This window comes from Podospora pseudoanserina, chromosome 1, assembly GCF_035222485.1.
Source record: "Podospora pseudoanserina strain CBS 124.78 chromosome 1, whole genome shotgun sequence".
Taxonomy (NCBI): Eukaryota; Fungi; Ascomycota; class Sordariomycetes; order Sordariales; family Podosporaceae; genus Podospora; species Podospora pseudoanserina.
In genome coordinates this window covers 5,473,384-5,499,572 of record NC_085920.1, presented here as the reverse complement: position 1 = coordinate 5,499,572, position 26,189 = coordinate 5,473,384, and the positions used below count along the sequence as shown (strand labels likewise).

The 26,189-nt window shown below is 52.3% G+C and overlaps 11 protein-coding genes and 1 non-coding gene across 12 annotated transcripts; 3 read left to right on the top strand and 9 right to left on the bottom strand.

Moving 5' to 3' along the window:
• Nucleotides 1–1,180: 1,180 nt before the first annotated feature.
• QC764_115660 (uncharacterized protein) lies at nucleotides 1,181–3,659 on the bottom strand (the record flags this gene model as incomplete). Its single annotated transcript, XM_062942816.1, has 3 exons — nucleotides 2,360–3,659; nucleotides 2,245–2,302; nucleotides 1,181–2,168 (listed from the first exon to the last, which is right to left on the bottom strand). Exons 1-3 carry the CDS (start codon nucleotides 2,916–2,918, stop codon nucleotides 1,181–1,183), a joined length of 1,605 nt encoding a protein of 534 aa, XP_062805829.1. The 5' UTR covers nucleotides 2,919–3,659.
• Nucleotides 3,468–5,016, top strand: YSA1_1 (ADP-ribose diphosphatase). Its single transcript, XM_062942815.1, has 3 exons — nucleotides 3,468–4,163; nucleotides 4,228–4,262; nucleotides 4,334–5,016. Exons 1-3 carry the CDS (start codon nucleotides 4,065–4,067, stop codon nucleotides 4,869–4,871), a joined length of 672 nt encoding a protein of 223 aa, XP_062805828.1. The 5' UTR covers nucleotides 3,468–4,064; the 3' UTR covers nucleotides 4,872–5,016.
• A 304-nt stretch (nucleotides 5,017–5,320) lies between these two features.
• QC764_115640 (uncharacterized protein) lies at nucleotides 5,321–6,188 on the bottom strand (the record flags this gene model as incomplete). The annotated part of the gene is made up of 2 exons (XM_062942814.1): nucleotides 5,321–6,040; nucleotides 6,093–6,188. 2 exons carry the CDS (start codon nucleotides 6,186–6,188, stop codon nucleotides 5,321–5,323), a joined length of 816 nt encoding a protein of 271 aa, XP_062805827.1.
• Nucleotides 6,189–6,513: 325 nt separating this feature from the next.
• On the bottom strand, nucleotides 6,514–8,118 carry QC764_115630 (uncharacterized protein; the record flags this gene model as incomplete). The annotated part of the gene is made up of 2 exons (XM_062942813.1): nucleotides 6,514–7,666; nucleotides 7,732–8,118. The coding sequence occupies 2 exons, from the start codon at nucleotides 8,116–8,118 to the stop codon at nucleotides 6,845–6,847; spliced, it is 1,209 nt and encodes a 402-aa protein (XP_062805826.1). The 3' UTR covers nucleotides 6,514–6,844.
• A 545-nt stretch (nucleotides 8,119–8,663) lies between these two features.
• Nucleotides 8,664–12,720, bottom strand: QC764_115620 (uncharacterized protein; the record flags this gene model as incomplete). Its single annotated transcript, XM_062942812.1, has 4 exons — nucleotides 10,905–12,720; nucleotides 10,788–10,845; nucleotides 10,670–10,729; nucleotides 8,664–10,621 (listed from the first exon to the last, which is right to left on the bottom strand). Exons 1-4 carry the CDS (start codon nucleotides 11,394–11,396, stop codon nucleotides 8,664–8,666), a joined length of 2,568 nt encoding a protein of 855 aa, XP_062805825.1. The 5' UTR covers nucleotides 11,397–12,720.
• QC764_0018290 (uncharacterized protein) lies at nucleotides 12,606–14,760 on the top strand (the record flags this gene model as incomplete). The annotated part of the gene is made up of 2 exons (XM_062940020.1): nucleotides 12,606–13,638; nucleotides 14,120–14,760. 2 exons carry the CDS (start codon nucleotides 12,606–12,608, stop codon nucleotides 14,758–14,760), a joined length of 1,674 nt encoding a protein of 557 aa, XP_062805824.1.
• On the bottom strand, nucleotides 13,799–13,881 carry QC764_0018300. Its single transcript has one exon. It is a non-coding gene; the product is annotated as a tRNA-OTHER (tRNA).
• A 156-nt stretch (nucleotides 14,761–14,916) lies between the features above and the next one.
• Nucleotides 14,917–15,645, top strand: QC764_0018280 (uncharacterized protein; the record flags this gene model as incomplete). The annotated part of the gene is made up of 1 exon (XM_062940019.1): nucleotides 14,917–15,645. The coding sequence occupies one exon, from the start codon at nucleotides 14,917–14,919 to the stop codon at nucleotides 15,643–15,645; it is 729 nt and encodes a 242-aa protein (XP_062805823.1).
• A 1,539-nt stretch (nucleotides 15,646–17,184) lies between these two features.
• On the bottom strand, nucleotides 17,185–19,900 carry QC764_115600 (uncharacterized protein). The gene is made up of 2 exons (XM_062942811.1): nucleotides 19,124–19,900; nucleotides 17,185–19,072 (listed from the first exon to the last, which is right to left on the bottom strand). Exons 1-2 carry the CDS (start codon nucleotides 19,564–19,566, stop codon nucleotides 17,413–17,415), a joined length of 2,103 nt encoding a protein of 700 aa, XP_062805822.1. The 5' UTR covers nucleotides 19,567–19,900; the 3' UTR covers nucleotides 17,185–17,412.
• Nucleotides 19,901–20,059: 159 nt separating this feature from the next.
• Nucleotides 20,060–21,424, bottom strand: QC764_115590 (uncharacterized protein). The gene is made up of 3 exons (XM_062942810.1): nucleotides 20,757–21,424; nucleotides 20,521–20,689; nucleotides 20,060–20,456 (listed from the first exon to the last, which is right to left on the bottom strand). The coding sequence occupies exons 1-3, from the start codon at nucleotides 21,239–21,241 to the stop codon at nucleotides 20,217–20,219; spliced, it is 894 nt and encodes a 297-aa protein (XP_062805821.1). The 5' UTR covers nucleotides 21,242–21,424; the 3' UTR covers nucleotides 20,060–20,216.
• A 1,608-nt stretch (nucleotides 21,425–23,032) lies between these two features.
• Nucleotides 23,033–24,292, bottom strand: QC764_115580 (Sirtuin 2 protein; the record flags this gene model as incomplete). Its single annotated transcript, XM_062942809.1, has 1 exon — nucleotides 23,033–24,292. The coding sequence occupies one exon, from the start codon at nucleotides 24,290–24,292 to the stop codon at nucleotides 23,033–23,035; it is 1,260 nt and encodes a 419-aa protein (XP_062805820.1).
• Nucleotides 24,293–24,944: 652 nt separating this feature from the next.
• On the bottom strand, nucleotides 24,945–25,796 carry QC764_115560 (uncharacterized protein; the record flags this gene model as incomplete). Its single annotated transcript, XM_062942808.1, has 1 exon — nucleotides 24,945–25,796. One exon carries the CDS (start codon nucleotides 25,794–25,796, stop codon nucleotides 24,945–24,947), a length of 852 nt encoding a protein of 283 aa, XP_062805819.1.
• Nucleotides 25,797–26,189: the final 393 nt, after the last annotated feature.

Below are 26,189 nucleotides of genomic sequence, written 5' to 3'. Positions count from 1 at the left end.
GTCGCATCTTTTTCACATTCAGGGACTGGGGCTACGCGCTGGTGGAGATGATTCGCATGAGATGGCAACGCTAGCAAGAGGGCCCTGGCATGCTGGCGAACCAGGGGCCCCAGCCAGCCGCTTTGGGGAGCCCAGTGCGGAAAGCCGACTTTCTGGGCTTGTTCCATGGTGCAATGGGGGCTGGCTGGCTGTGAGAAACAGGTCCGATAAGTACCTGGGTAATAAGAGACACCCGCTGGTGAGGCTTGTGTGGTTTCCAAAAGGAAGGAGATGTGGTGTGGTCGGCTATCGGACGGGATATGCAGGGGAAGCGATAAGGAGATTGGTCCACGAGAAGCTGGTTTACGGCGTATATGACGTCCTTGCAACATCGTCGATAGCTGTGATGGCTGCATGCAGAGTTAATGCAGGAAAACGTGGACTGGACGCGACCTTACAACAATTTTGAGGTTGTATTGGTAGCGGTTCATCACCCCTCCAGTGCCGTCCTTCCAAGGCGGGAGCAGCGGGGTGCAAGACAAAACCGTGGGTGGATTGGCAATCGCAATTATCGGATCGATGATCGACCTGGAGGAGCGTTTCACCTTGTGGTTGTATGTACCCGTACGGAAAGGACGTTTGCTGTGCTCTTCTCGCGAGCACGTTACACATGCCAACTTGTTGAAGAAAAATGGTCGTAGAAAGGGGAAGTCGATAGTTTGCACAAGAGGCTGCCTGTGGGCGGCATATGGTCTGTGCTTGGTATTACTGGCTACCTGCAGTTTGGCAGCTGTGGCTTGCTGAACACACCACGAGCCCCTTGCAGCTGCATCTCCTATCTTCCTCGGCTCCATTGCTGCTTCCATCCTGACTCGGACTGCATATTGGTTTTTTAGCCTCTTCTCGGTGAGAGAAAAAATCTCATTTCTCCTTTGTCAACTATCGATCCAGATGAGGCCATATTTCACCCCTAGTCCATGACTCTGCGCGGGTTCGCAAAACGGCCAATTCCCGACAATCCGGGTCCTCTCAGCTATCGTGGCGTCCTGGGTCTATCCTAGCTAGCTATCGGGGCTATTTTGATGACACCTGGGGTTCGACGTCATCTGCGCTCCTTCTGGAAGCTTTGAATCCCGCTTCAGCTGAGCTGGTCTCCCGGCGAATCGCGATGGAATTTTGGGGAGATCTGATCGCATCGTATCTAAGCTCTCAGATCCACCAACGATGGCCGTCTCGGTAACCGAAAGATCCACAGAATCGCCGTAGAAGTCGCGATGAACATTCCAGCCGTGATGAGTGGGAGACCGACCCAAAGGCCTCCCAATTCGAGTCCAAGGCTGAGGCTCTTAGCCAGAAGAGGGCCAGCTGCCATCATCCCGACGTTCTCCATGAAGCCTACCAAAGTGTTGACGGTACCAACATGGTGCTCCTCCACCAAGCTGTTGAGGAGAGACCGAATCACGGACGTGATCCCTGAGCCAAGCGCAAACCAGATCAGTCCCACAGAGAAAAGCACCCCGTTGGTCGCTCCAGCAATGATCAGACAGCCCGCCACCGCCGTGACACCAGACCATCGGCCCAACCAGATGTCCTTCTCCACTGCCGACATTCCCAGGTGCTGAAGGCAAAACCAGCTGGCAAAAGGCATCAGAACCAGCAGCGTGAACATGCTGAAGGCATTCCGTATCACGAGCTGATATGACGCTCTGCTCCAACTCCAGTGATACCTCTCTGTGGCGTACTGTAGCAAGATCTCGCCCACGAACCGACCAAGAATAACAAAAGTCATAGACAAGATCAACAAACCTACGCTCTTGTTTCCAAGAATGAACTCCCAGACTTCTTCCAACCCAGTCTTTGTCTTGTATAAGAGCTTTTGCAACCCTGACCTCTCGTCGTCCATGTCGTCTTCTGAAGCGGCTGCCGCGTTCTTCTTGTCGTGAAGGTGTAGCGTCTCTGGCAAAAAGAGAACGAGCAAGTTCGCACCCCCTATAATGATCAAGGATGCCCATAGTGGAACCCACGGGTCATTCACCATCATGGCGCCCCCCAGCGGACCGGCGAGCATCTGCGAGCCCAAAAACAGGGCGTTTAGCTGCAGGAAAACTGTTGCGCGCCCGTCAACGGGGACAACGTCTGCCACAAAAGTATAAAGCATAGCCACCAGAACGGTGCCGCCACCGCCAATACTGTTGACCGTTCATGTTAGCCCTCATGTTTATTCCAACCTTAGCACAACCTTTTGTCCGACGTCGCCAAACTTACAGCTCAAACACCGACGACCACCAGAACCACCACAGCGGCACCACATCCGAGAAGTAAACTAGCCAGTTAATCAGCACAACCCCCCTCATCTCCCAGGTATCGAGGTTATACTCACAAACCAAATACATAAACGCCACCGACAGCAAACAGCCAAGCAAACTCAACGCCAGCACCGGCCTCCGGCCCCATCTGTCCGACAATATCCCATATGGCACCGCCCCGATAAGACCAGGAATACACTCAAACGTCTGCGCCCACCCTCTCAACATGGCCAGCTCGGACTGCACATCCGGTGACTTGCAAATAGGGTCATCTATCAGCGCCACCCCCCCTGCAAACTGCCGTATTGGATGGTCCGAGGAAAGCGGCAGCCTGGGGTAGTGCTGCCGGCAAATGATAGATTCCATGATGGCGCTGTTAGGGGCGACTGTGATGCCAACACCCAACTCGATCAAAAAGAGTATGACAAACACAAGAATCAGAACGCGGGGCCGGATACGGTTTCGAAGTTGGTCGTTCTTGGAAGTGGTAGCAGTAAGAGCTGGTTGGCCGTGTTGGCTATCATGTTCATGTTGGTTGGGGCGAGGTGATGACGGTCTTGGTGAGCCGGCTAGGAGGGGGGTTTCCTCTGTTGTTGCGATGCTCGCTCTGTCGTCATCGTCGTTGGGTGCCATTTTGGTGGCAGCCGGCGATTGGAATTACTGACGAAAGTAGAAAGCGAGAAGTGAGTAGAAACTGAATCAGCCGAGTAAAAATGAAGCCAAGGATGTCAAGAGATCTTGATTGATAAGAAGAAGTCGAAACAAGCTTCGTGACGCGCAGCAAAAACAAGGCACCAAGGTGCAAGGTGAGGCGAGCGGCACGGCGGTCAATATGCCCGCCGCCCCTGTTTCCGTCCGAGACCTACACAAAAAATGACACCGAGAAAGGCAGGTAAGGGACACGTTTGATGCCCATCTGAGCATTCACTCAAAACGATATGGATTGATTCGTAGGTAGTTGCGTGGTGATGTTGCAGTTTTTATTTGCGGGAATGCAATGAGAGGTTGCGATAAACGCGGCCTTGTCGCGGCCCTCAGGAACCCTAACCCACATTCCAGCCTTACCGGGACGTTCCGGAGCATTTGAGGAAGGGATGTCTGACTTTTAAGATGTCATAACGTCTAGAGCCTCATGAGTAGCGTAAAATATCAGAATCTTGCCCCTGACGCCCATCAACGTGCACGAGAGCTGTGAGGATGCTAAAGTATGGTGGTCTCAGCTCCACAACAGATCTTGCAACACGAAGCAATCACGATCACTGCAGGGCGGGCATTTCACTCCTCCGGACCAACCATTTCGACATCAAACACGCGTCAGGTCAAACGTCACCAGGCATTCCCGTCATGGGTGACGACAGCAACGATACATGATCAATAAGGTAGCCATCCTCGATAAACGCAAACTACAACCGACTCGTCCTTGCAGCTGTCTGCTGCCGGCGTACCAGCCCCGTAGATCCAATCCAGGGCAATTCCAGCCGTCCATACACACATGACCAGCATCACAGGAACCACTGTTGGCACGCAAGAAGAAAAGCTTCAGAACAGCCAACACATCACACATTGCCTCCATCGTCATTGGCCAGCGGCACTTACACCGTGGCTGTGGTACAGATACAGCGGGTGGGTCACAGCGGTGACCCCAGCATCCCCTATCGGCTTCAGTGGAGCCCCAGCCGCAGAGGTGCCCCAGATTATCGTTCACCACCTCGACTTACACACCGACATTGTTCCACATTATCACCAGAACAACCTCACAAAACACACTCCCCCCAGAAAATGATAGCAAGGTCAGACGAAAGTTATTTTCCTCCAGTGCAATCCAAAATGGTTCTGGCACCAGAATCCGAAGCAAAAGTAATAGCCACCGAGCCACTTGTAAGCCTCCCATAACAAAAACAAAACAAACATTCAAGACCCATAAACCAACATGTTCATATAGCCGGATAGTGAAGCAGTCTGGACCAAACTCGTCAAGTAAGCCATACAAATGAACACTCCACGACGTGGTTTCTCCTCTTAACCCCTTTCCACCCTTTTCTCTCTAGGAAAATCTACCTCGATCCCAAAGGCATAACCCGCACCTGGGAATCCGCCGAGCGCCGCACCCGCCCCAAAGCATCCGGCATCGACGGCGTGGGCATCGTCGCCATCCTCGAAAAGCCCACCGGTCCCGAAGTCGTTCTCCAGAAGCAATACCGCCCACCCCTGGACAAGATCGTCATCGAGCTCCCCGCCGGCCTCATCGACGAGGGCGAGACGGCAGAAGAAGCCGCCGTTCGTGAGCTAAAGGAGGAGACTGGTTACGTCTGCGAGGTGATAGATTCCTCGCCCGTCATGTTCAACGACCCCGCCTTTACGAACACCAACCTCAAGATGGTGCACGTCAGTGTCGATATGAGCTTGCCGCAGAATCAAAACCTGGAGCCGGAGCTGGAGGAGAATGAGTTCATCGAGGTGTTTCACGTGAAGCTTGTTGATTTGTGGGAGGAGTGTATACGACTGGAGAAGGAAGGGTACGCGATTGATGCTAGGATAGCGAATTTGGCCGAGGGTATTGAGATTGCAAAGAAGTTCAGGCTGTGAGGGTCATCATGAACCAAGAGATGCGGGAGGTTGAATAGGGATAATAATGTTAATCGAGGGGTCTAAAGCAAGGAGTTCAGTTAGACAAACATCAACACAGATTGGGTATAATAATAGAAAATAAACCACAAGCAAAAAGCTGCCCCAAGAACTGCAAAAGATGGACGTACCAGGGTTCGAACCTGGGACCTTCTCATGAAGCATTACATCATTCGAAACCCTCTCACCTGTTTTGGAGCTTCCAACGGCTTCAAGGCTTTGAACATTATCTGCAACTGAGACGTCGTACCACTTACCTCATCTCTACATCTGCATCTTATAAGCGTGAGTCTCGAACCCGACCTACCAGCAATGTCTCATCACCTGACAACCAGCTGTCAGCACCACCAACAACAGTAACAACAATAACAACAACAACACCACGCCTCACCATCTTCCCATCACCACATCTACACCCTCCCCTCCCTCCTCAACTCCTCCCACAGCGCCACAGCAGCCAACGTCTTCCCGTCCCTCCCGCCCACCCTCCACAAATCGCCCATCTTCACCAACCTCAAAGTAATCTTCTCCCCATGCTCCCTCAACCCCGTCAACTTCCCCTCCCACTCCTTCAACGTATCTCTCGGTACCCGCCTCTCATGCATAAAAATAGGTATAAACTCATCACACGCCCCCGGACTAGGGTACACCCCCCTTCCCAACCCCTCCCCCCCTCCCTCCTCCCCCAACGCCATCTCACTCAGATTCCTCAACTCCCGTTCCTCAATCCTAATCCCCAACTCCTCCTCAATCTCCCTCGCCGCCGTCCCCACAAACTCCCCCTCCTCATCCACCATCCCCGCAGGCAACTCCACAAACTCCAGACTCCCCGCCGCAACCCTCGGCTGTACCGTCAGCAAAACGTACCTCTCCTCCTCATCCTTACCATCATCGGGTATGAGCATCACAAGCATAGCCACCGATGGTCCTCTTAGAAACACCGCGCCGGGGAGCGTCTCGTTTTTATCGTTTTTGACATCGGCTACGAGCTTGAGGAAGCCGACTCTGGGGCCGAATAGGTCGAATGATTGGATTTTGACAGAGCGGAGGGTGTATGGATTGGGGGAGAAGGGGTGGGAGGGGGTGGTGGATTGGGAGGTGAGAGAGGTGGTCAGGGTTGATAGCCAGGACTGTTGATCAAGTCAGTTGATGGATGGAGGATAAAAGGAAGGGGGAACACACGGTAAAGGGACGGAAATTGAGGAGTTGGTCTTCTGTGAGACCGTCGGGGAGGATGATGGGGATGGACGGGTGGGAGGGGTGGTGGACGGTGGTCATTTTGTGATTTTGGCGGAAGAAGAGGTTGTTTGTTGTTGTTACTGTTGTTGTTGTTGTTGTTGTTGTTGTTGTTGTTGTTGTGACGAACTTGTTTCGTAGAGTTGAGAGCAGCAATGGGTTTGTTTTGTAAAGGGTTGGAAGGATAATGGACATAATAAGTGTTAGGACCGAGAAGAGTAGCAGACACCAGCTGCTAAGACGCATTTGACCACTCTTGCATTCCTGGTCAAAGTTGGGATGGTATTTAGTCTGGGAAGGAGCTTTTGAGCGAGTGTGACTGTCGGGTTGAGCTGACGTCAAATCCCTGGACAGGGACGAACGACGTGGGGCAATTGCAGGGGCAAGTGTCATAGGATTTGTACCCTAACCCTCTTCATGAAACAATGTCGTCTTGATGAGGGTTTGGAAAGAGCAAGGAATTGGTTATATGCTTGTGTATTCTATGCAAATATTCTGGTAATTTGCGGTGGCGCCTCCTGGCCTTGTAGACTGTCGCCTTTGTGTATTTTGGGGGAGAAAACAAGAAAGCAACGCCCAGCCATTAAACTACCAACATCTGTCGAGTTGCTTTTCCCTTCTAGCGTTGCGTATGTCCATCATCCCGAGGAAGTATATATGTATGTAAAGTCGTCCTCGACCCGATCAGCAACACTCCCCTAACCCCCCACCATCTCCAGGTCACCCCCCGGTCTCCTCCTGCTCGGCCTCCTCCCTAGTTCCGGTATAGGAAAACCCGCCTCCCCATCAACACCTTTCTTCCTCTTCGTCAAACTTGCCACCCTCTCGAGTAGCGAGCTTGACCGCACAAGGCCCGTTGCCGTCCCCGGTCGGGAGGACCCAGCTGAATCACTCCCAGGCTCGTGTCTCCTGCCCCTCTCAAACCCAGTGCCCTCATTCGGAACAAAAACATTCATCACCGGATCAGCACGTGGCGGCACTACTTGAACAGCCGGCGTAGCTGGCCGAGTTGAGCCTGAATCCGAGGCAGCCTGTCCATCAGGCATCCTATCCACAGCACCAACAAAAAAGCACCTCTCCCCAGACACCTCCTTGACATAATCCCGCTTTGTCTTCTTCCAATGTTTCGTCTTGGCCGCCCAGGAAGCCATCTTATCGAGCATGATGACTTTGGCGAGGGAGCCACCCAATTTCGCGGGGAATTGCGCAAGAGCTCGCCTGGCTCGTTGACGTGTCGTCAGCGGGGTCACTGCTGGTAGTGATCGAGAAGGCGGAGGAGGAGGAGGAGGTGGTGGTGGTTCCACGGCCGGCAAGGGATCAAAGCTCGAAGGCGAACTACTCGGGCTACCGGCGAGGGTCACGGATGAGGTATCAGACGCGCTGTTGCTACTCCGCGCTGTCCTCCATGATACATAATTTTGTCGGTGCTCGAACCGCTTTCCTTCTGCATATGACACCCATTGCCGCTGTAATTCAGAGCGGCGCTCTGATTGGATGCCTGGGATGGCTACATTGTAGGTCTGAGAAACATATGCACGGGGTCAGAAGACTGAGATCATTTTAGCCTGGTGAGGGCTCTCCATACCGGTGGATCTCGCTGCGCTTCGGCGTGATATGACGGAGGGGGGGATAGGACGGTGGGATATTCGGGCTCTGAACTGTCATCCTCGCTATCCTCGTCCATGTAGTCTTCCGAAGCATCATTGGGGGTATTCTCGGTGTATCGTGTATACGCAGGAAGGCCGTCGCCGGCCATCTGCTGCTCCTGAATTTCGCTCGGGGTGTTGATATTAATATGCGGGTGGTATCGATGGTGTCGACGCAGACCGCGTCGTTCACCTGCCACTGTCCCCTGTAGCCTAGTCTCAATGACTGGTACCATCACGGCCGGCAGCTCCTCGACTGGCCCGTCAACTGCCCATGCCTCTCTCTCCCTGTTGGCCAACTGCTCGATCGCGTCATGAGCCAGCATAGCGCAGCGTGCTTGCCACGATCAGGACCCGCCTTTCAGATCGGTCGTCCGCACAGTGAAAAGACAGCAGGATCCGCCTGTCCAGTCGGGGTGCTCTCAACTCACCCTGTCGGAAATGGCGCCACGACTCGTTTTATCAGCTGTGGGGAGAGAGGCTTGACCCAGTGCCGGCCGTCCAGTACCACAAAACGTAAAACCTCATTAAGTCCAGCCCGACGCTTCGTTTGCGCTTGCCGATTCTCGTATATCTTGTTTGGTTTAATTTCGTCAACCAGCTCATGAAGGCAACCACAAAACCACAACCGTAGGTTTTCTCACCTGACCCCGCACACCAGAGCTTCCCGAATCGCGCAGCCTTGTCACGTTTGGTTGCCTTGGTTGGCTGGAAACATGGACTGGATAGGTAACCTAAACTCCGGGGTATACGAATTAATCATTCTGGCTTCGTTATGTACATTGCATCGGATTGTGCCTTGGGTCATATTAACAAAAACACGCCGCTCACATCATCGATCCGACTGACTTTATTGCCCTTCTCCACCTCATCACCTGCTCTCATCTTCACCCTCGTCCACAACAACCACCACATAACGCGTCGAAGTGGCTTCGGAAAACTCGGCATCCTCCCCACTGTCCTCTGTCACCGAGACAGCATGGTTACTATCGGTGCTGTTCGATACGATTTGAGTGGTTCCGTCCAAGGCATTGATCGCAACGGTGTGGTGCCGATGACGTGCCAGCAGCTCTGGTGGCGCTGTCCCCTCAGCGAACACCACCACATGGCGCTTCGGTCTCTCGGTACCAGCAGCGACTGACCTCTCTTCGTCAATGACGTACCTACTGCCCGCGGCCAAGAGAGGATCAGTCGTCGGTGCGTGAGGGGCCTCTCTCATGACATAGCGACGTTCGGGATTGGATTGATTGCTGTTTTCCCTTGTGGGTGGCTGATTCGTCCCAAGCCCATCCGGACTGTCCTCCAGAGAGGCCTGAAAGCGGACTTGGCGGACTTGACCGCCCGTCGTCTCAACACTTCCTGCTCCAGTTATCGTTGTAATTGAGGAGTTGTCGACACTGAAGTGCCGACGGTGGGTGCGATTCTTGCGGCCGCTAGGAGAGCCTGGAGTCTCGGCAAAAGGCCTGTTCTTCTTGCCTTTGCTCAAAATACCTGGTCGTCCAGCAGGATAGAACTCGGCAACTTGATGGTCGTTGACCAGAAGAGGAGCTGTTTCTTCATCTGTTGCAGGTTGTGCGCGATGCCGACCCATGTCAACATCAGAACTACCAGGCCAGCCTTGTACAAATATGACGCTCAGCAGACCGGTTGTTGCGGCGACAAGCGCCAAAGACTGAACCAAGATCTGGAACCCCCATACCCAAGTAATGGCGCCAGCAAATAGGGGTCCGACCAAGCCTCCCCAAGCAGCCGCGATATTTGGAAGACTAGATGCCTGGGCGGCCGCACTTGACGGGTCGTTGACTGCCGTAGGTCCCACTACGTTCGTAATCTCCTTGATCAATGGATCTCCGCACAGTCCTATGGCGAAAGATATGGCGGCGAGAGTCAACAGTAATGGATTCGTGAGAATACCATGGTTGTCTTCCGTGGTCTGTCCTGTCGCCGAGACAAGCGACAAGATACCAGGAACCGACGCCAAAAACCCAATGGATGTCAACCAACGGGCTGATCCAGGGATTCGAGCAGTAAAGGCGCCGGCCAAAACCCCAACCACCGCGGCAGGGGCTGACAGCCACACAAACATCAACCCAGCCCCTAGTTCTGTCCACCCAAATTTTTGCATTATTCGGAGAGGGAGTACGGTGGCAAGCGCAGTCGTCAGGAGGCTGAGGACAAAGTAGCCATACACAGCCACCAAGAGGCGAAAGCTCCAGGTGGATGGCTCTGAAAGGATAGTAGAAGCGCTACTTCTACTCGACATTACGGAGGATACCGAATGTGGGGATCTCGATCTCGATGAACGCATTCTGCTAGCAATAGCGGGCGTGGCCCTATGGAGTTCAGGACTCATGGTGCCGTAGCCGCGAGGTTCTGTTGCGGAAGTAGGTTCTGCACCGTAGTCGATGTCGGTGACTGCAAGGCCGATTTCAATCTTGGGAGTGATCATGGCAGCGATCATTGTCAGCAAAAAGGTGAAGGTGATGAGAGCATACGCAAGGTAGAAGACGGCTTCTGGACCCTTGTGCTGCGTGTAGAGAAAACCGGAGAGCGCAGGTGCTCCGGTCAAGGCCAGCCCCTGAATGAAGGCAGGTGAAACCCAAGATAAAGTTGGTGCCTGGTAATTGATGGCAACTGCTGTTGCCAACATGCCAGAACATGCACCAGTCGTTGCCGCGGAAGAAACACCCTGGAGAGCTCGAGCGGCAATCAGCATCTGGAGGCTGGTTGCAGTCTGAATCAGCGCAAACGAGGCTCCTGCAAATGCGAGTCCTGCGAGTAGAATGACCCAGGTCAAAGGCCCTTGCCGAGTTACGAAGGGCATCAAGGCTATCAACAGTCAGGCACGCTCTAAGTGGTAAAGACAAGAAGACCTACGGGATACCACAGCAGCTGTTCCGCCAGCTGCAGCGAGAAACACAGCAATCCACACTTGGACTTTGGTTGACAAAGTTAGCAAAGTGAGCATCAACGGGTGTTCCTTGGTGCCGCTTACTTTGTGCTGGTGGGACATGTGTCTTCTCTTCAATAATGGTAGGAACCAACGGAACAAGCTGGCGACCTGAAGTCAGTGATGATGTTCTTGCTTTGGACGGTGAAACTGAAGTCATACTAATCCCGTGAGGAAGGCATCTGTAAAAGCGGCAAATTTTGCCAGGGAAACGAGAAAGAACATTTTTGCTGGACCAGCGGTGGTTGTTCTGTGCGAATCTCGCGAGACAAATGTTGTAAATGTCGGCGCGGAGAGGGAACCTGGGAGGTCGTCTGATGTGGGAATGGCTGGTGAAGGCAGTGTTGTAGTGGGTATATCGGTGGTGGCAATGCCCGCATTGCCAGACCCGTCCAGAGCAGGGTCATCTTCTGTCTGATGAGATTCAACTTTCGGCGTTACCACCACGTCGTTGTCCTTGGCCCCGTCCTCATGTTCCAGTCGCGCGGAAGAAGCACCTGGGTCCTCCTCCTCGTCGTCGTCGTCGTTGTTGTTGGTGTTGTTGTTGTTGTTGTTGTTGTTGTTGTTGTTGTTGTTGTTGTTTTGGTGGCTATGGCCTGAGCGGTCTGAGACCGGGCTCTGGGCTCGGCTGCCCGGTGTAGATATTGGAGCCATATGGACTTCACCTCACCGAGCAGTCGATATTGCATGTCAACACTCGCCTCTTAGCGGAGCATGACAACGAGGAAAAAAGTCCTGGTGACAAGAAACACCGGCACCACAGCCTATTATCTCTCCCAAAGGCTGGTTATAAGCCGCCTCACTCAAGTGACTGGCAGGCAGATCTATCGCTGGAAATCAGGTGGGGGTTCCAGTTTGGCGAACCGCAGCAGCTTCTCCAATCTCCCCCGCTTAACAGCTCCACCGCTCCCGCAGTTGGCGCCATCCCATTGGAGAAACACCTGAGCAGCAGGCTCCCGAGCAGGGATGAGCTCTCGCCATCCGGCGCCAAGCTCTCTCAGCAGTGAGTGTCCACTGCTGCTAACCAAGATTGGGCTCCCGAGCCATGTTATCGTCACTTTCAGGATTGAGCTTCACAAGATGCAACGAGGCTCGTCAAGACTCCGCGCCATTACGACCGTTGATAGCCTCAGATCCACTGAGAAAGAAACCCTGGAGGACCCTTACGACCCCCCGCATGCCCCTCGGGCCCACACCGCTCAGGCCTCATGCTTCAACAACATCGCGGGGCACTGCAACCTCGACTCCCTTGTATTTTGTGTCTTCCGTTTTGGGCGCTGCCATTCGCCCCAAGATAGCGTCACATGCATCTACTTGGCCACGCTTACGTACTGCAAGCAGCACCAAGGGTCTTGGGTTCGCCCGGGTATCTTCCCCCATCGCGACGACTTCACGGCAGTTGATATGGCCAGGCCAGCATGTCGAGGTTTGAGAAAGACATGATATGTGGGATGTATGAGATGAAGCTGACAACACCTCAGAGTTCGTGGTTGGGCAGCATGATGCAGGTCCCAAACTCAAACCGTTCCACCCGACACGAGACTCCGATCCCAAGTCGAAGTCTATTTTGTGGCACCTTCTTGTTCATGACGTGGTGTTGATGTTCCTTGACAAAATGATTTGTTCAGCTCCCGATCTTGCAACGCCTCCATTCGATATGCTTGGTCGTGACGAGAAACCAGCTTCGACATGGCCGATCTGATAGACCTATCGCAACAGTCACCTAGTTCGCTTTCACCATGGGAGCCATCCGTACTCCTCCAGCTGTGGAATCCAGATGTTCAAGCGTGGTCATGTCTTGGCTGGACTCGGGCAGAACGTCGCTGCCGACGAGTCCTCAGCCAGGCCAAAAGGGAGGCTACCATGAGAATTCTCCCAGGTCTCGGCCTGTCTGGTTCGCACGATGTCGATTTCGAGACCAAACTTCTCGGCGAGTTGAGCCACGAATGCTTGTGCCGATATCACAGCGACGACGAAACTGCAAAGACCTTGGTGGAGCAGTGGAAGACGGCTTTGAAGAAGGCCAGTTCGCAATATCAGAAGACGGAGCGAACTACATCAAAGGAATCTTTGAGCACGGATTCCGTGGCTCATCACGCTCGAACGCAGTCGCCGCCCCTGAGTTCCACAGAATCGGAGGAGACAACGGAAGTCATGCCCAAGGACCACCCGGAAGACTCTACGGTACTAAAGCAAGAGGCCATCGTTGAACAAACGATAGAGCAGTCAACATCTGCCAGTTCTCCTAGATTAAACTCCACCGAGTCAGCATCACCGCCAGCGGGGAAAACGCCCCCAAAGCTGGACTTTTCTACCCCCGTTCCAGGCGCAACACCGTCCAAATCGCCAGAAGTCAGCAAGTCTACACCTTTATTTGACTTCACTCAGCTCTTCCAGACCCCTGGCTCCCACAAGCCTACAGTCAACCCACACAAAGGCACACCTGCCCCAGCGGCCTTCAAATATGATCAGTCTAGAACTCCCGGCACCTCCAGCACAGCAGACATGTCGCACTCTTCACTCGCAAGTCTTAACCCTAACGAGAATAGCCCTTCCTTTGTCTTCACAAGTTCATCGACTCCTTCTAGGCCTCCAGCCGACACAGAGGGGAGCCTTCCCAAGTCTGAAGATCCTTTCCGATACTCCGGGAGCCCTATTCGCGAGGCTGGGCAGCGAATTATAAAGAGTCTAAGGGAGGTTGGGGATATGGAAGTGCCGAACGAGCTAGACGGTGATATATCAGGGTTGGGGCAGAGTATTGAGAGATTGCGGCTTCGTCTTGAGAAGGGACGCACATTGTGCCGCAGTGGACCAGATGCGGGCTCTGAAGGTGATGATGAGACTTCTGACCAGGATGGAGAAAAGAAGGATGGAGTGAAGGAGGAGGACTCTCCCTGTTAGACGCCAAAGACTGCCGGTCCTCCGTTGGATGCTGGGGGTCAGTCGTCGAAGTAGGACAGAAGTTTGTTGAGATCTGAGGAGCTGATGTGTAGTATGATAATGACTTCAGATGTGCAGGGTAATTAGAGGACAGATAAAAGAACAAGAGGGTGTTTTAGCTGCGGCTGGGATCGAACCAGCGAAGTCCAATGCCTACCGCGAGGTAGATCATGGTGCATTCCCGCTCTGCCACGCAGCGTTATGATTCCCATATTCTCTTTTTTGCTGTCCAAGTATACTTTGATGTGGTGTATTCTGGGGGGTTCGACTTGGTTAATATACTGATGGTTGTGGACAGCTCGGCGTGACTGTGCTGCCAGTTCGTCAGTGACTCACCGTGACTCACCTCGTTCGTATCTGATGACGGCCTCGAACCGCATGGTAGTTGGGTCTGCTCTTTGGGGGGGGTTCCACTTCCAGGTTGAAACCTGATGCAGCTTGCGTCATCACCTGCCGCCCTACCCGGCGCATTCAGAACGCCTCGGAGGATTGTGCACAAATTGTCCAAAAGGCCAGAGAACTTTCAAACCAGCGCAACGTTTTATCTGCATTACAGTTTCACGTCCTTGATCAGCGATTCCAGGAAGTCGCCACGGCTGCCGACAACACCTACTCATGGATTCTTGATGGCCAGGACGTCACACCCTCAGGCGACTTCCAAGAACACGAGTCGAAGTTGAAAGCCGTTCAGCTTGCAGATGAGTGGCTTCGAAAAGGCCATGGCGTATTGCACATTTCCGGAAAGCCTGGGGCCGGAAAATCAACGCCCATGAAATTTCTCTGCGAACATGAGACTACCTACGAGAAATTGGGAGAGTGGGTTGGCGATGTCAGGAAGTTGGTGCTTGGAAAGTTCTTCTGGAGACAAGGCACTCCCTTACAGAAAAGTCTGTCAGGCCTGAAGCGTGCCCTGCTATACAGCGTCCTGAAGCAGTTCCCAGAATTCATCGAAACCATCTTTCCACAGCATCGGGACCCTTCGGAATATCAACCCGGAATTCAGCCTCCGGCGCTTTCCATTAACAACAAGGAGATCTCGGACGGATTAATTCAGCTGCTGTGTAGTCCCGATGTTTAAAGTCACCAGCGGCTTGCCCTTTTCATCGACGGTCTGGACGAATTTGAGGATGATCATCAGTCACATCACGACCTCCTGGACGCTATTATGGAGTGGGTTGACAGTTCCAGAGGCTGCATGAAACTCTGCGTTTCAAGCAGAGAGGACCGAGTCTTCATGAAACGCTTTCGCGCCCAGCAGAGATTCCGGCTACACGAGCTCAATGCGGCGGAAATTTTGGCAGTCATTAAACAAGGACTGTTTGCAAACCCGAACTTCCAAGGCCTTCGAGACAAACAGCCTGCGGACTGTGATCGCCTCATACGTGAACTAGCGCGCAAGTCCGAAGGCGTCTTCCTTTGGGTCATTTTGGCCATCCGGAATGTGGTCGAGTCATTGGAATGCCATGAGTCACTGGATAATATCAGCAAGAAGGTGGACTTGCTGCCACGAAAACTTCACGATCTCTTCACAACCATCCTCACTTCGATCCCAGAGTCACAGCTGAGCGAGTTTTGCTGCACTCTGGCTTATGCGCTGGTAGCTGCAAGACTAACGGCGGCTCCAGGAATATACGAATTTTCAAGCTGGCAGGCTTCTCTTTGGTCATTGTCTCGGTTTTCATTCTTGGACGAGTATATGCAAAGCTCCAGCAAGGGCATCCAACGTTCCGGAATGATGGGCGACGAGATGGAACAGCGAATTTCGAGGTCTGCGGCACAGTTGTTAGCCCGTTCTCGAAATCTCCTTACAGTTAGTTTCGAAGGCTTTCCACACGGTTACTTCTACTTCATTCACTGTTCCATCCCCGAGTTTGTTGTCGAATTCCTTCAGCATGGTTCCGCTGCCTATATCAGCACCTTCTGGACAGCAATGGTCACTTCAATGCTCTTGCAGCCTATTTAGACACTCTAAGAAGAGCTGTCGAGTTTCGGCTCGTACCGTTTGTGTGACGATGTGGCGTTCTGTGCCGTTGCGGGTTTGGTTTCGTCCCTGAAGGCATTAACGGAAGCTACTCCAACTTATTTCACCTATTTGGACGCGATTGACACAGAGTTACTCAAAAGGTACCAGTGCGAACATGACAGAGCCAAAAGCGTATGGGAAAGGGGCGACACTTCAGTTCTATTCTTTTGGCCTCTCTACATGGCCTCCGACTACGGCGTCCCCGATTACGTTCTCTGGAAAGTGCCAAATTATCCTCAGCTCTTCACCGGGCGGGAGGGTTTTTGTTTGGCAGTATCAATTGTCGCAAATCACAGTCTTCCGTGATTTAAAATACTCGCAAAAACATTTTTCTACAGAGATCTTACAAGAATGCGTGATTCCCGCTCAGCGGGTTTACAAAGGTTACGGCTATTGAAACAACTCATGGACATGGGACTTGACCTGAACCACAGAGCCCTTGGCGCTGAGGTTACCATGTGGGCAGTCGTAATAAGCCATCTCATCCAGTTCCCGCACGCCTTGGCGTGGAAACTGGTCAGGCTCGGCTTGGAATATGCTCTTCCGGAGCCGTCTTGGGAGTGGAACGACGCGGGCCGAATGGTCAGGCTCTTTAGCGGAGAGCCTCATACGAGATTGAGCGTTGGGACATCAGACCTGACCGCTTGCGAGTGGGGACGTGTCTCAAACAGATGGACGGACTCCTCGTCAATCTCCGGAGCTTCCTCACCTGCGATAGTGAAAGTTGCACGTGTGAAAACCAAAAGGGCACAGATGCCGATGGAGGCTCAAGAACGGAAAATGGAAAACGGGAGAAAAACCCCCCCAAGAGTACGACTTTCTTGCCACCGATATGGACTCGATCCGTTTGCTGTTGGCATCCAGAAAAGGAAGACCGAGAGGCAGTTCTCAAGATCCTGATCAAAGACAGGCAGCTACATCTTCACCTCTTGCCCACAACCGGCAAGCTACGCCGCGGACCGCACCAGCAACATCATGGCCCTCTTGGATTCCAACACAAGCTCATCACATCTCCTTAACCAACTTCGTCAACCGACTCCGAACAACGCCCTGGTCACCCAACTCAGCCTCACTCCCATGGCTTCTTGTCGGTAGGTAGCACACACGAAACTACTAATTCTCAGCAAAGCTGACACTGACTCAGCACTATTGCTCTTCTCGAACCTGAAAAATCCAGACAGTGGTCCAGCAAACCTCAGTTGGCAACTTGGCCCACTTCGTATCCTTTGGCGCCTCTTGGCAAAGCTGCCTGGTTTGAGGAGGAATCGGCCGACGAGTTCCCACAGGTAGACAAAGTGGTGTTTCTTCCTAGGTCAAGCTTTGTCTTTTGGTCTTTCCACAGTGGGTAGGGCCACTGTCGAGCGTATCTGGCGTGGCTTTTTCTTCTTTTTCTTTTTTTTTTCTTTTGCTTGTTTATTTACATTATTCTGATTTAGCTGGATAACCTTTGAGCATGGCGTTGGGTGGTACTGGAATTCATTTCTGTTATACACAACAGTTATGGTACCAGAGAGACGTGTAATGCTGTTTCTTGGATGTGTATGCGTTGGACATGATGACCACCGAGTATACACACAACCCTACGCGATAAAAGTCGATACAAAGTCTTAGTTCTAATTCAAACTTTGGACCTATCCGTGACCACCTAACCGTAGATGAGGTAGCTTAAATAGGCATTGTGCAACATAAATAAACCACGGTAAGCACCTAGCTCTTCACATTCACCTCGCCACCCACTTCTGGCGCAGTCGCAACTTGCATCCAAGGTTTCCTAATCACCTCCTCACAATTCGCATCAAACCTCAAATTCCACAACCTAACCGAAGTCATCCACCTCTCCGTCTTCTTCAGCTCAAACTCCCGACCAAACATGCACCTAACAAACTGAACACCCGCCTCCATCCCAAGCTTCCCTTCCTTTTTGGTCTCCAACATGGGCTTCTCACACGCCTTGAGAAGCTTGCGAAACTTAACCATCAACCGGTCACCCGCCTCCAAAAACTCTTCCACAACCTCCTTATCATCTTCGTCCCCTATCCTGTCTACCACCTCTTCACTCCGCTTGATTCTGCCGGTTAGTCTGATAAGAAGCAGCCACATCTCACCAGCCATCTCTGAAATCGGTGCTGACGGGCCCTTGTCATAGACAGTCCAGTCGTAGATCCACTTGCCGATCGAGTTACCATCGAATACCGAGCCCAGGAGGAGGATGGGCTCCTCGGTGGGGTCCCAATTTTTGAGCCAATATCCTGAAGGGATGCCATATTTCTCGGCGTCTGCAATGGTGGCGGCCCGCGGAGCCGGTAGTCGGGGCTTGCCTGAAGTTTTTGGCTGTTGCTCTGCTGATTTGCGAACCGGCTGCTCTAAGGGATGCTCCTCATGTGCAGTGTGGTGCTGCATTCCAGCAACGTCTAGGTTTTTTGGGTCGCTTGCCTCCTGAAGCGGTGCAATCGCGGGTTCCTTGAGTTTGATGGTTCGCATTTTCTTGGTCTGGAGAATAATGTGGGCTAGGCCAGTAACATTTTCTTCATCAGAGTCTGATTCCAGATCGACTGGATGCTTTCTTCTCTGGTCATTACCGCTGGGTGTTTTTGGTTGATGGCACTCGCTGCATTCCTCCCCATTCGGACCAGGTTTTCCAGTGGGTTTCACGGTGTGATCTGTGACAGGGGCCATGGGCGCAGCAAGATCGTCGTCTAATTCGATTACCACCCGAGTGAACTTCTTTTTGCAAGTTGGACATTGCACGCGAGCTCCCAGTTTGCCCGGTGAAGTGGTACGACACCAAGGACAACTCGAAAGCCCCGTATCACCTGAGCTATCAGCTTGCGGAACCTCTAGAGCTCTGCAGACTATGCTCATGTCAACCTTTTGATAGGGCACGAAGGCATCTTCAAACATGGCCGATCGATCGATTTCCTGATGACTGGCACTCTCATGCAGCGAGTACAGCTTCCGTCGAATTCTGCGCTCCCCTTTCCTCCCCTTGAACCGATCATTCAAGATGAACTCTAATGCCTCCCATGATGTGATAGTCTTGAGATGGATGGGGAGTGTGCGTCCTGTGGCGTCTTCAAGCACAAAGTGCTCGCCGTTGTCGACACCTCTCTCAAGCCTCAAGAGAACTGCCCCCATGCTGGTCAGGTCTCTCGACATAGTGAACATCAAGGTGACAATCTGAAATGCCGAGTCTTTCAGATCTATCCCTATCGAAGACAGGAAGTCGAGTTTCGACATAATGCGTGAACCGATGAATCTGAAGGACTTTTCGATCGACTGTCCAAATTTTTGAACTACCTTGGTTGTGTTTTTCTCGGCATTGTCAATTCGTTTGGCCGTTGCCTCCTGGCTTTGTTGTATGAGGCGTCTATAGCTCATTAGATTAGTCCGGGAGTTGAGCTTTCTCTGATTTACTTACACAGCCGTGGCATCGAGAAGAAGGTTCAAGGACACAGTGAGTCCCGCCACCTTCGCGCGGAACTGCTCGACATCTTTCTCTTCAAACTTCCATTGAATCTTTCGAGTGACATCCCTCAAGACGTTCCCTGACCCGTTGCTGGCCAGGCTGGAGCCGTATTTGCTGCTGATTCGGTCTCGAAACTCCTGAAGAGCTGCGCAGACCTGGTTGACAGTGGCTTGGGCGATTGCCCCCAAGTCCTGTAACCCGCTTGCGAAACCAGGTCCTTGATATATTTTCACTACTTGCTCAAGCGACTTTTGGAGTAGCGTTAGGCTTTCGACGAGATCGCGATATGTCTTCTTCGAACCACGGCAATCGTCCAAGGCTGACCTGATGTCGTTGATCAGTGAGAGAAGTGCTAGAAAATCACCGACAGCGCCGAATGTCAGCGTGAACTCCATGGCTGCCTAGAAGGTAGTTGACATAACGCTGCATGTAGTTGAGAACTTGAGATGAGTTGCTGGGGAGCTGAGGACCCCATCATGAGGGCGCCAAGGAGTTTCGTATCAGCGGGGCGCAGCACAGCCATTGTCAATCTCCATTGGCTCAAAGATTCGAGGCAAACCGTACAAGCTGGCGGTGCGCAGGGCTGACTGAGCGGCAGAATCTGGTGCTAGGGTTAGGCAAAGCTTTGAATGGCACTTGGCCAAAAGGCATGAGACAAGACAAATGATGCAGACCGCATGGGCGTTAACAAATCGGTGTTCTCTAGAAGCACAAACGGAAATGATGAAGTGGTGTGGAGGGGAAAAGACAGCTTCCGTGTGCAAATTGCCGCCTTGAAAATCGCTCGTGGACAGCTCCCTCCTTAGCTACAAAGATTACACGATTCACAATCTACCCAATGATGGCGTCTTGATTCAATATTGTGGACCAAAACTCTCATCCATCAAACTCCAAACAACTTCAGCTCGTTAGAGTGAATGATATTATCATGGAAACTAGTCAAGTAAATTAGGTATGTAGAGTAAGAGGTATCAAGTCTATCAGGTGGTATCCAAAAATGCAGTTCGTAACCTCATTCCCATCCCCGTCATCGCCCCATTGATCTTCAGATCATAGAGAGCTTCTTCATGGCCTTGCGCGCAAACTCAAATACCAAAATGCTGCCCCAGAGATTGAAAATCAATGAGATGAAGTGGTAAGCGAGATACCCATGAAGGTCATTCAAGGAGTAGTATGAGTACAACCCGTTGATGAAGGTGGCTTTGTAGACGATGCCGAGGACAATAATCGTTGTCAGAACGGGCACGGCAGCAATTGTGAACATCTTGAGAGCAGATCGTTCGGCCTAGGAAGGAGATGAGAAGTTAGATTTCAATTCTTCAAGGAAAAGCACAAGAACTCGAGCTTACCGTGGGAACCTCAGCGCCACGGATCTGGGTCCATCGTCTGATCAAGCCAATACTGATAACAAGAGTCGTGAGACCGAGCAAACCAAAGTAGGTATGGCCGATAATGGGGGTAGCCCTAGCGAGTCTGAAGTAATTTGTTCCTCGAGAGCCATAATTTCTGATCGAATTACTGAAGTACAGACGAACATATTAGAGGCAATCCAATGATGGAAACTTGGCGAGTGGTTCACACTTACATAACGGTCTGAAGGATGAAAACGATCAGCGCGAAAAGAGCGATCAAGACAAGCAAAATCGTGTACACGATCCGGGAGATCGAGTGCCCCTTCGATGGGGATGCGAGGGCCTTCGTGGTGAGAATAGCCGTGACGAAAAGACAAAGCCGGCCGGCCATGGTAAAGAAGTTGAGCGCAGTGTACCGTTTCAAATATGACAGGTCGTAATAATCAACGTAATCAAACATAATGACCAGCTCGAGGATATTGCTGAGCAGCGAGCAGATAACTCCGGCCAGCGCAACGGACCGGGTTGCTGTTATTCTAAATCTGCTGTGGGAAGGAGCGTCGCTTTCGATATCATCTTGATGCTTCTTCGAGTTGACCAAGCCGCGTCGGATGGACAGATCGAGTGCGAGACGGGCCAGAACATAAACGCCAAGAACGATTGCAATGCCCAGCATGACTACCGGCGTCCACGCGACGGCGGTATAGTTGACGGCCATGCTGATGGTAGGTTGTGTTGGGGATTGTTGTGGTGATAGTGGTGATGACTACTTCTGAGCAGACTGTCATGGGAGTGTCCTTGATATACATACCTATTCCCAAGGGTAGCAACAGCCGAGACACGGCTTGATGTGCCTCGATCTTTTTGGCCCCGTGGCGGTGCGGTGGAGCATGAAGTGTTGTTGGTTGCTGGTTTTGACGAGGATGGCCAGTTAAAAGCGAGGCCAAGACGATAAATACCACCACCAGTAACAATTGGGCTCCCAGATCTGGACTCAGCCCCCGAAATTTTGTCTTCTGATTTTTCAAGCAGACATACGCTCACTTTGATGCTAGTTTTTACGAGTGTACGTTCTGGGTTAAAACTGTGCAGACAGTGACTTTGATCACTCCTCGTTGTCACCAGACGCCAGACTATAACCTGCCAAGCCCTTTTTCATCCACAGTCTCGACCACGGGTCTATGAATGGCTCGGCAACACGTTGCTATCGTCAACTTTGAGGTTATGAGCACCGCCCTTTTTTCCGTGACAGCGTGCTTACCCAACTTTCAAATATGAAAATCTCAGAAGGCAGTCACCGGCTTATGCTTGCCAAGGGGTCACAAGGATCTCGTGTACCCCAGCAAAACCATGTGCAATCTCGCTGCAACTGTTCTTCACGTGTTTATTAAATGTCGACAGGATCCATTTTGAAAGGTAGCGACCGCCTTTGGTGAGTTGCAATACCATAAACTGTATAGGTAGGTAGGGTTGGCTTCTTTTGGCAGCATCAGGGTTACCCAGAGTCTCACCTGACGTTACACACAACACTATGCTGTTGTCAACGTGAGGTCAGCATATTCCAGCACACAGCCACATGCGAGTAACAGTTGGGATATCATAGATGTTATATATCTTTCGAGAGGCCTCCGCTACAGCTTTGACATTTCATAGTGACTCCTGGCCGTCTTTTGCGCTCGAATTGGGGTGGCTGTTGGAGCCGTTGATGATTAACGCCGCCTGAGCCCTGCCCCCCAACTGCAGCACCTTCCAGATCTCGCCAGGAGCTGATGCGTTGCGATAAAAAAAAGAAAGGAATGCGAGAAAATTATCGCGAGATGGGCAGTGAAGCCGCGATAAAACGGTGTGGTGCTGTGATTCTCTGGTGTGACGAAGTATTTTCCTAGTCGCTGACACAAGTACCCTGCATTGCCCGAACCACAGTTCGAAAGAGGCCTCCTTCTCCACACGCTGGACACATGCTTCGAAGAGGCAAGTTGATGATAGTTTCACCCACAATTCACTTGTGGCCTGACAGGAGATCCTCTCATGGCTTGATATGGTGAGTCGAAATTTTGATTTCGATGTAATATGTCATTAGGGAGGTAGATCAAGATGCCATCCTTTGGTTGCCAGCACAGCAATATGGGACTGACGCTTATCGATCACTGCAGTGAGAGCAGTTGTTTACGCAAGGGGAACTTCTGTCGTGAAATCTTTCAGCGATTCGAGATGTGTTTGACGTGGTTTTTTTTACCGTTTGGCTAGGGGTAAAACTCAAACAAATGAGCACCAGTGTAGAAGGTTGATACTAGTATGTTGTTGGATTTGACTCCGATTCCTGCCTGTAGCCATACAATAACTTGTGTTCCCTCGAATGCCTCACTGGCTGACAACGCCCATGACTAACCGTTGACCCCTTTGTAACCGTCTGCGAACCAGTTGCAACGTCCCTTGGTATCCATGATACACGTGTATCCCGTAGAGCCTCCTTCATAACCATATGATAAGTGTCATGACACCTACCTACCTAAGCAGAGCTCTTAGTGTCCCCCGGTTGCTGACCGCCCGCCTTCTGCTCACTAACTACCCTACCCTCCCCGTCCGGCATGTCCACTGGCTTCAAAGCGTTCGCCGTTTCCACCGAGACTTCCACCGTCTTCGTGATATCAGTGTTCTTCACCGAGCTCTTGATTGCCGCCGCATCCTCGCCCACAGGATCAACCTCATTAACCACCTTTCCCTCACCATCCGGCTTGTTCTCAGGATTCAAAGCCTCCACATGACTGCCTTCCTTCTCCTTCTCCTTCTTCTCCCCCAAATGCAACACCTCATCCACCTCCTCCGCCAACTTGGCGACCTCATCATGCAAAGCCTCAACCCGTTTCTTTGCCCCCTGCAGTTGCCTCTCCGCCTCCTCCTCCCCAACCAACCCCCTCCACTTCTCCTCCAGTTCCTCCCTCCACCCGAGCTCATCCGCCAACCTCCTCACCCCCTCATCACAATCACCCAAAGTCAACACATCATCTGCCTGACACCCCATACTCCCCACCCTCTCCAGATTAAACAACACCCTCGGCACCCTCTCCGCCGCCAAATCCACCAAGCCCGCAAAAGGATGAACCTGCAAACTAGTCCCCATAACCAGCACCAAATCCGCCTCCTCCGCCATGTCCCTCCTGTCAAAAAACGCCTTTGGAAGCTGCTCCCCAAAAAAGACAATATCCGGCTTCACCAACCCCTTACACCCCCCCTCCTCACACCTCGGCACCTCCCCCCGTGAAACAAACTCCCTCATCTTGCCAGCATCAAACTCAGTCTTGCACTCAATACACCTCTGACTCGCAAAACTCCCATGCGCCTCAATAATCTTCTCCGCCGGAATCCCCGCCTCCCTCTCCAAACAGTCAATATTCTGAGTAAACAACTGATGCAACAGCCCCTTCTCCGCGAGCAGCCTAACAAAAACATGCGACACCGTCGGGTGGTAATTCCCCGGGTACAGCTCCTTGGCCAAAACATAAAACGGCCTAGGGTTAACCTTGAAAAACCCCAGATCAAACACCGCCTCCGGCTCAGGCAGGTCGAGCGAGGCAAGGTTCGCGTAGAGACCCGTGTCGGGGGAGCGGAAATCGGGGATCCCGGCGGCGGTGGAGATGCCCGCGCCCGTCATGACGACTATGCGCTTTGCCCGGCCGGAGAGGATGTGTTCTGCCACCGAGGCCAGGGAGCGAGACGACAGGGTTTTGGGAGGGGTGTCCTCGTCGATGACGGAGTGGTCCTGGCCCATTTTGCCTTTGTTTCTCCTGCCGCCGCCTTTCTTTTTCTTCTTTTTGGGTTTTGGTTGATGACGGGCCGACTTGCCTTGGACTGAGAAATCGTTAGACCCGGCGTAAGAATCGTCGAAGTGGTCGAAATCGTCCTCGTCGTCGTCGAAACGTGGCCCTTTGGTGCTGTGGTTGTTTGTGGCGCGAGGCCGGTTCTGATGTGAGTGGCGGCCTATTTTGGGCGATGAGTGGCGGCGGTGATGGCGCCGGACGAATGAGGGGAAAGTGATGGGAAGGGGGAGAGTTTTGTTTGGTGAACGAGGGTGAGTGAGTATATATGACGCGAGGACTTGAGACAGTATATGTAGCGGGCGTCAAAGAAGGCGCAAGGATCATAAAAGGGGCTGGGTTGATGAAAATGGCTGCCTTCACCAGACGATCCTTTGGTGGCTCGCCGGGTTACATCATCACCGAGGTGAGGTGAGTGCTTATCTCGTAAAAGATTGGAGATAGCCGTTGTGGGGAAGACAGCATCTTGAGGGTTAGGGTTATGGTGCCTTGCGCTCCATCCTCTCATTCTCAACGATTTTCAGTGGTTCCTCAAGACAACGTAAGACAGCTATGAAGCAGTAAAGCCAAGTTGAAAATCAAGATTGGCCAAATAATTTGAACTCTCTAAGGCAACGCCCTCCCCTCCCTCGTAGCCTTCCCAACCTCACTCCCCGTCTGATCCTCCGCATACCTCTTATACACCCCAATATACTCCTCTCTCTCACTCCAAGTCCCCTTGACCGTTTCCCTCCCCATAATAGCCTCATACCACCTCTCCCACCTCTCCCAAACCTTCCTCTCTCCCTCCTCCAACCCCTCCCGCTCCTCCCTCTTCGGAATGCCCACCCCGCCCTCCTTATAATGATCAATCAACCACAACCTCCCCGCCCAAGGCAAAAAGCTCACATCCACCAACCCAAAACCTCCTTCACTAAACCACCCCTCCCCCTCCTCATCCATCTCCCTCACAAAAGTCCTCAAATTCTCCAAAAACTCCTTCCTCACCCCCTCAAGACTATAAGGCTTATCAGGCGTATGCTGCATAAACCTATACCACCCCGCCACCAATTTCTTCTCCACAAAATTCACCCACAACCTCGCCCTCGCCCTCTCGTAGGGGTCCCATGGCAGGAGCTTCGTCCCAGAGTTGTACTGTTCGTCCAAATACTCGCAAACAATCACGCTTTCGTACAGCACCCGCTGTTTCCCCTCTTCACCGGGAGGTAGGACAAGCGTGGGGATGAGACCGCGGGGGTTGAGGGCGAGGAACTCGGGGGATTTGTGGTAGGGGTTGATCTCGATGTATTGGTAGTCGATCTCCTTTTCTTGGAGAGTGATCCAGGCTCGTTGGACAAAGGGGCAGAACCAGCCCGCGTAAAGTTTTAGAGGGTGGTCAGCCGAGTGCTGTTTCGTAAGGACGAGAGCCGGGCCTGTAGCGAAGGGGGAGATGGTTGTGTCAACTTGTTGGGGAGCCATTTCCACTACGTTTTGTGGTCGCGAGTAAGCGTGTGAGTGGCTGAGAGGGATGAGATGTGAAAGATGAGATGAAAGCTGCGCTGGTAAGTTTTGGGGAAGATTGGAGTGCGAAACTGTCAATGACGTACCAGCTCAAAAAAGGCGGGGATGCGGGGAACTCACCTTGAAGGAGAAGGTCGGTCTTCACCGCAACCACGACCGCAACTTAATGTGCATGACTGGACTAGGTAGAGGAAGATAATGTATGTGGACTTGAGGTATAGATCTACAAATAGACAGTATTATATACAACCGCAAACACCGAGGATCAAAAGAACAAGGACACCTCACACGCGGACTTCTTTCAACGCCGTGCTGTTCCACCTGCTGCCAACCCCGGGCTACACTATCATA

Coding starts and splice junctions, on each gene's coding strand:
- QC764_115600 (XM_062942811.1), bottom strand. CDS start 19,566: ATGGAGTTCACGCTGACATTCGGCGCTGTCGGTGATTTTCTAGCACTT. Junction 19,073..19,123: donor CTTCTCGATGCCACGGCTGT/GTAAGTAAATCA, acceptor AATGAGCTATAG/ACGCCTCATACAACAAAGCC.
- YSA1_1 (XM_062942815.1), top strand. CDS start 4,065: ATGATAGCAAGGTCAGACGAAAGTTATTTTCCTCCAGTGCAATCCAAA. Junction 4,164..4,227: donor TAATAGCCACCGAGCCACTT/GTAAGCCTCCCA, acceptor ATGTTCATATAG/CCGGATAGTGAAGCAGTCTG. Junction 4,263..4,333: donor GTCTGGACCAAACTCGTCAA/GTAAGCCATACA, acceptor TTTTCTCTCTAG/GAAAATCTACCTCGATCCCA.
- QC764_115590 (XM_062942810.1), bottom strand. CDS start 21,241: ATGGCCGTCAACTATACCGCCGTCGCGTGGACGCCGGTAGTCATGCTG. Junction 20,690..20,756: donor TTCATCCTTCAGACCGTTAT/GTAAGTGTGAAC, acceptor TCTGTACTTCAG/TAATTCGATCAGAAATTATG. Junction 20,457..20,520: donor GTGGCGCTGAGGTTCCCACG/GTAAGCTCGAGT, acceptor TCTCCTTCCTAG/GCCGAACGATCTGCTCTCAA.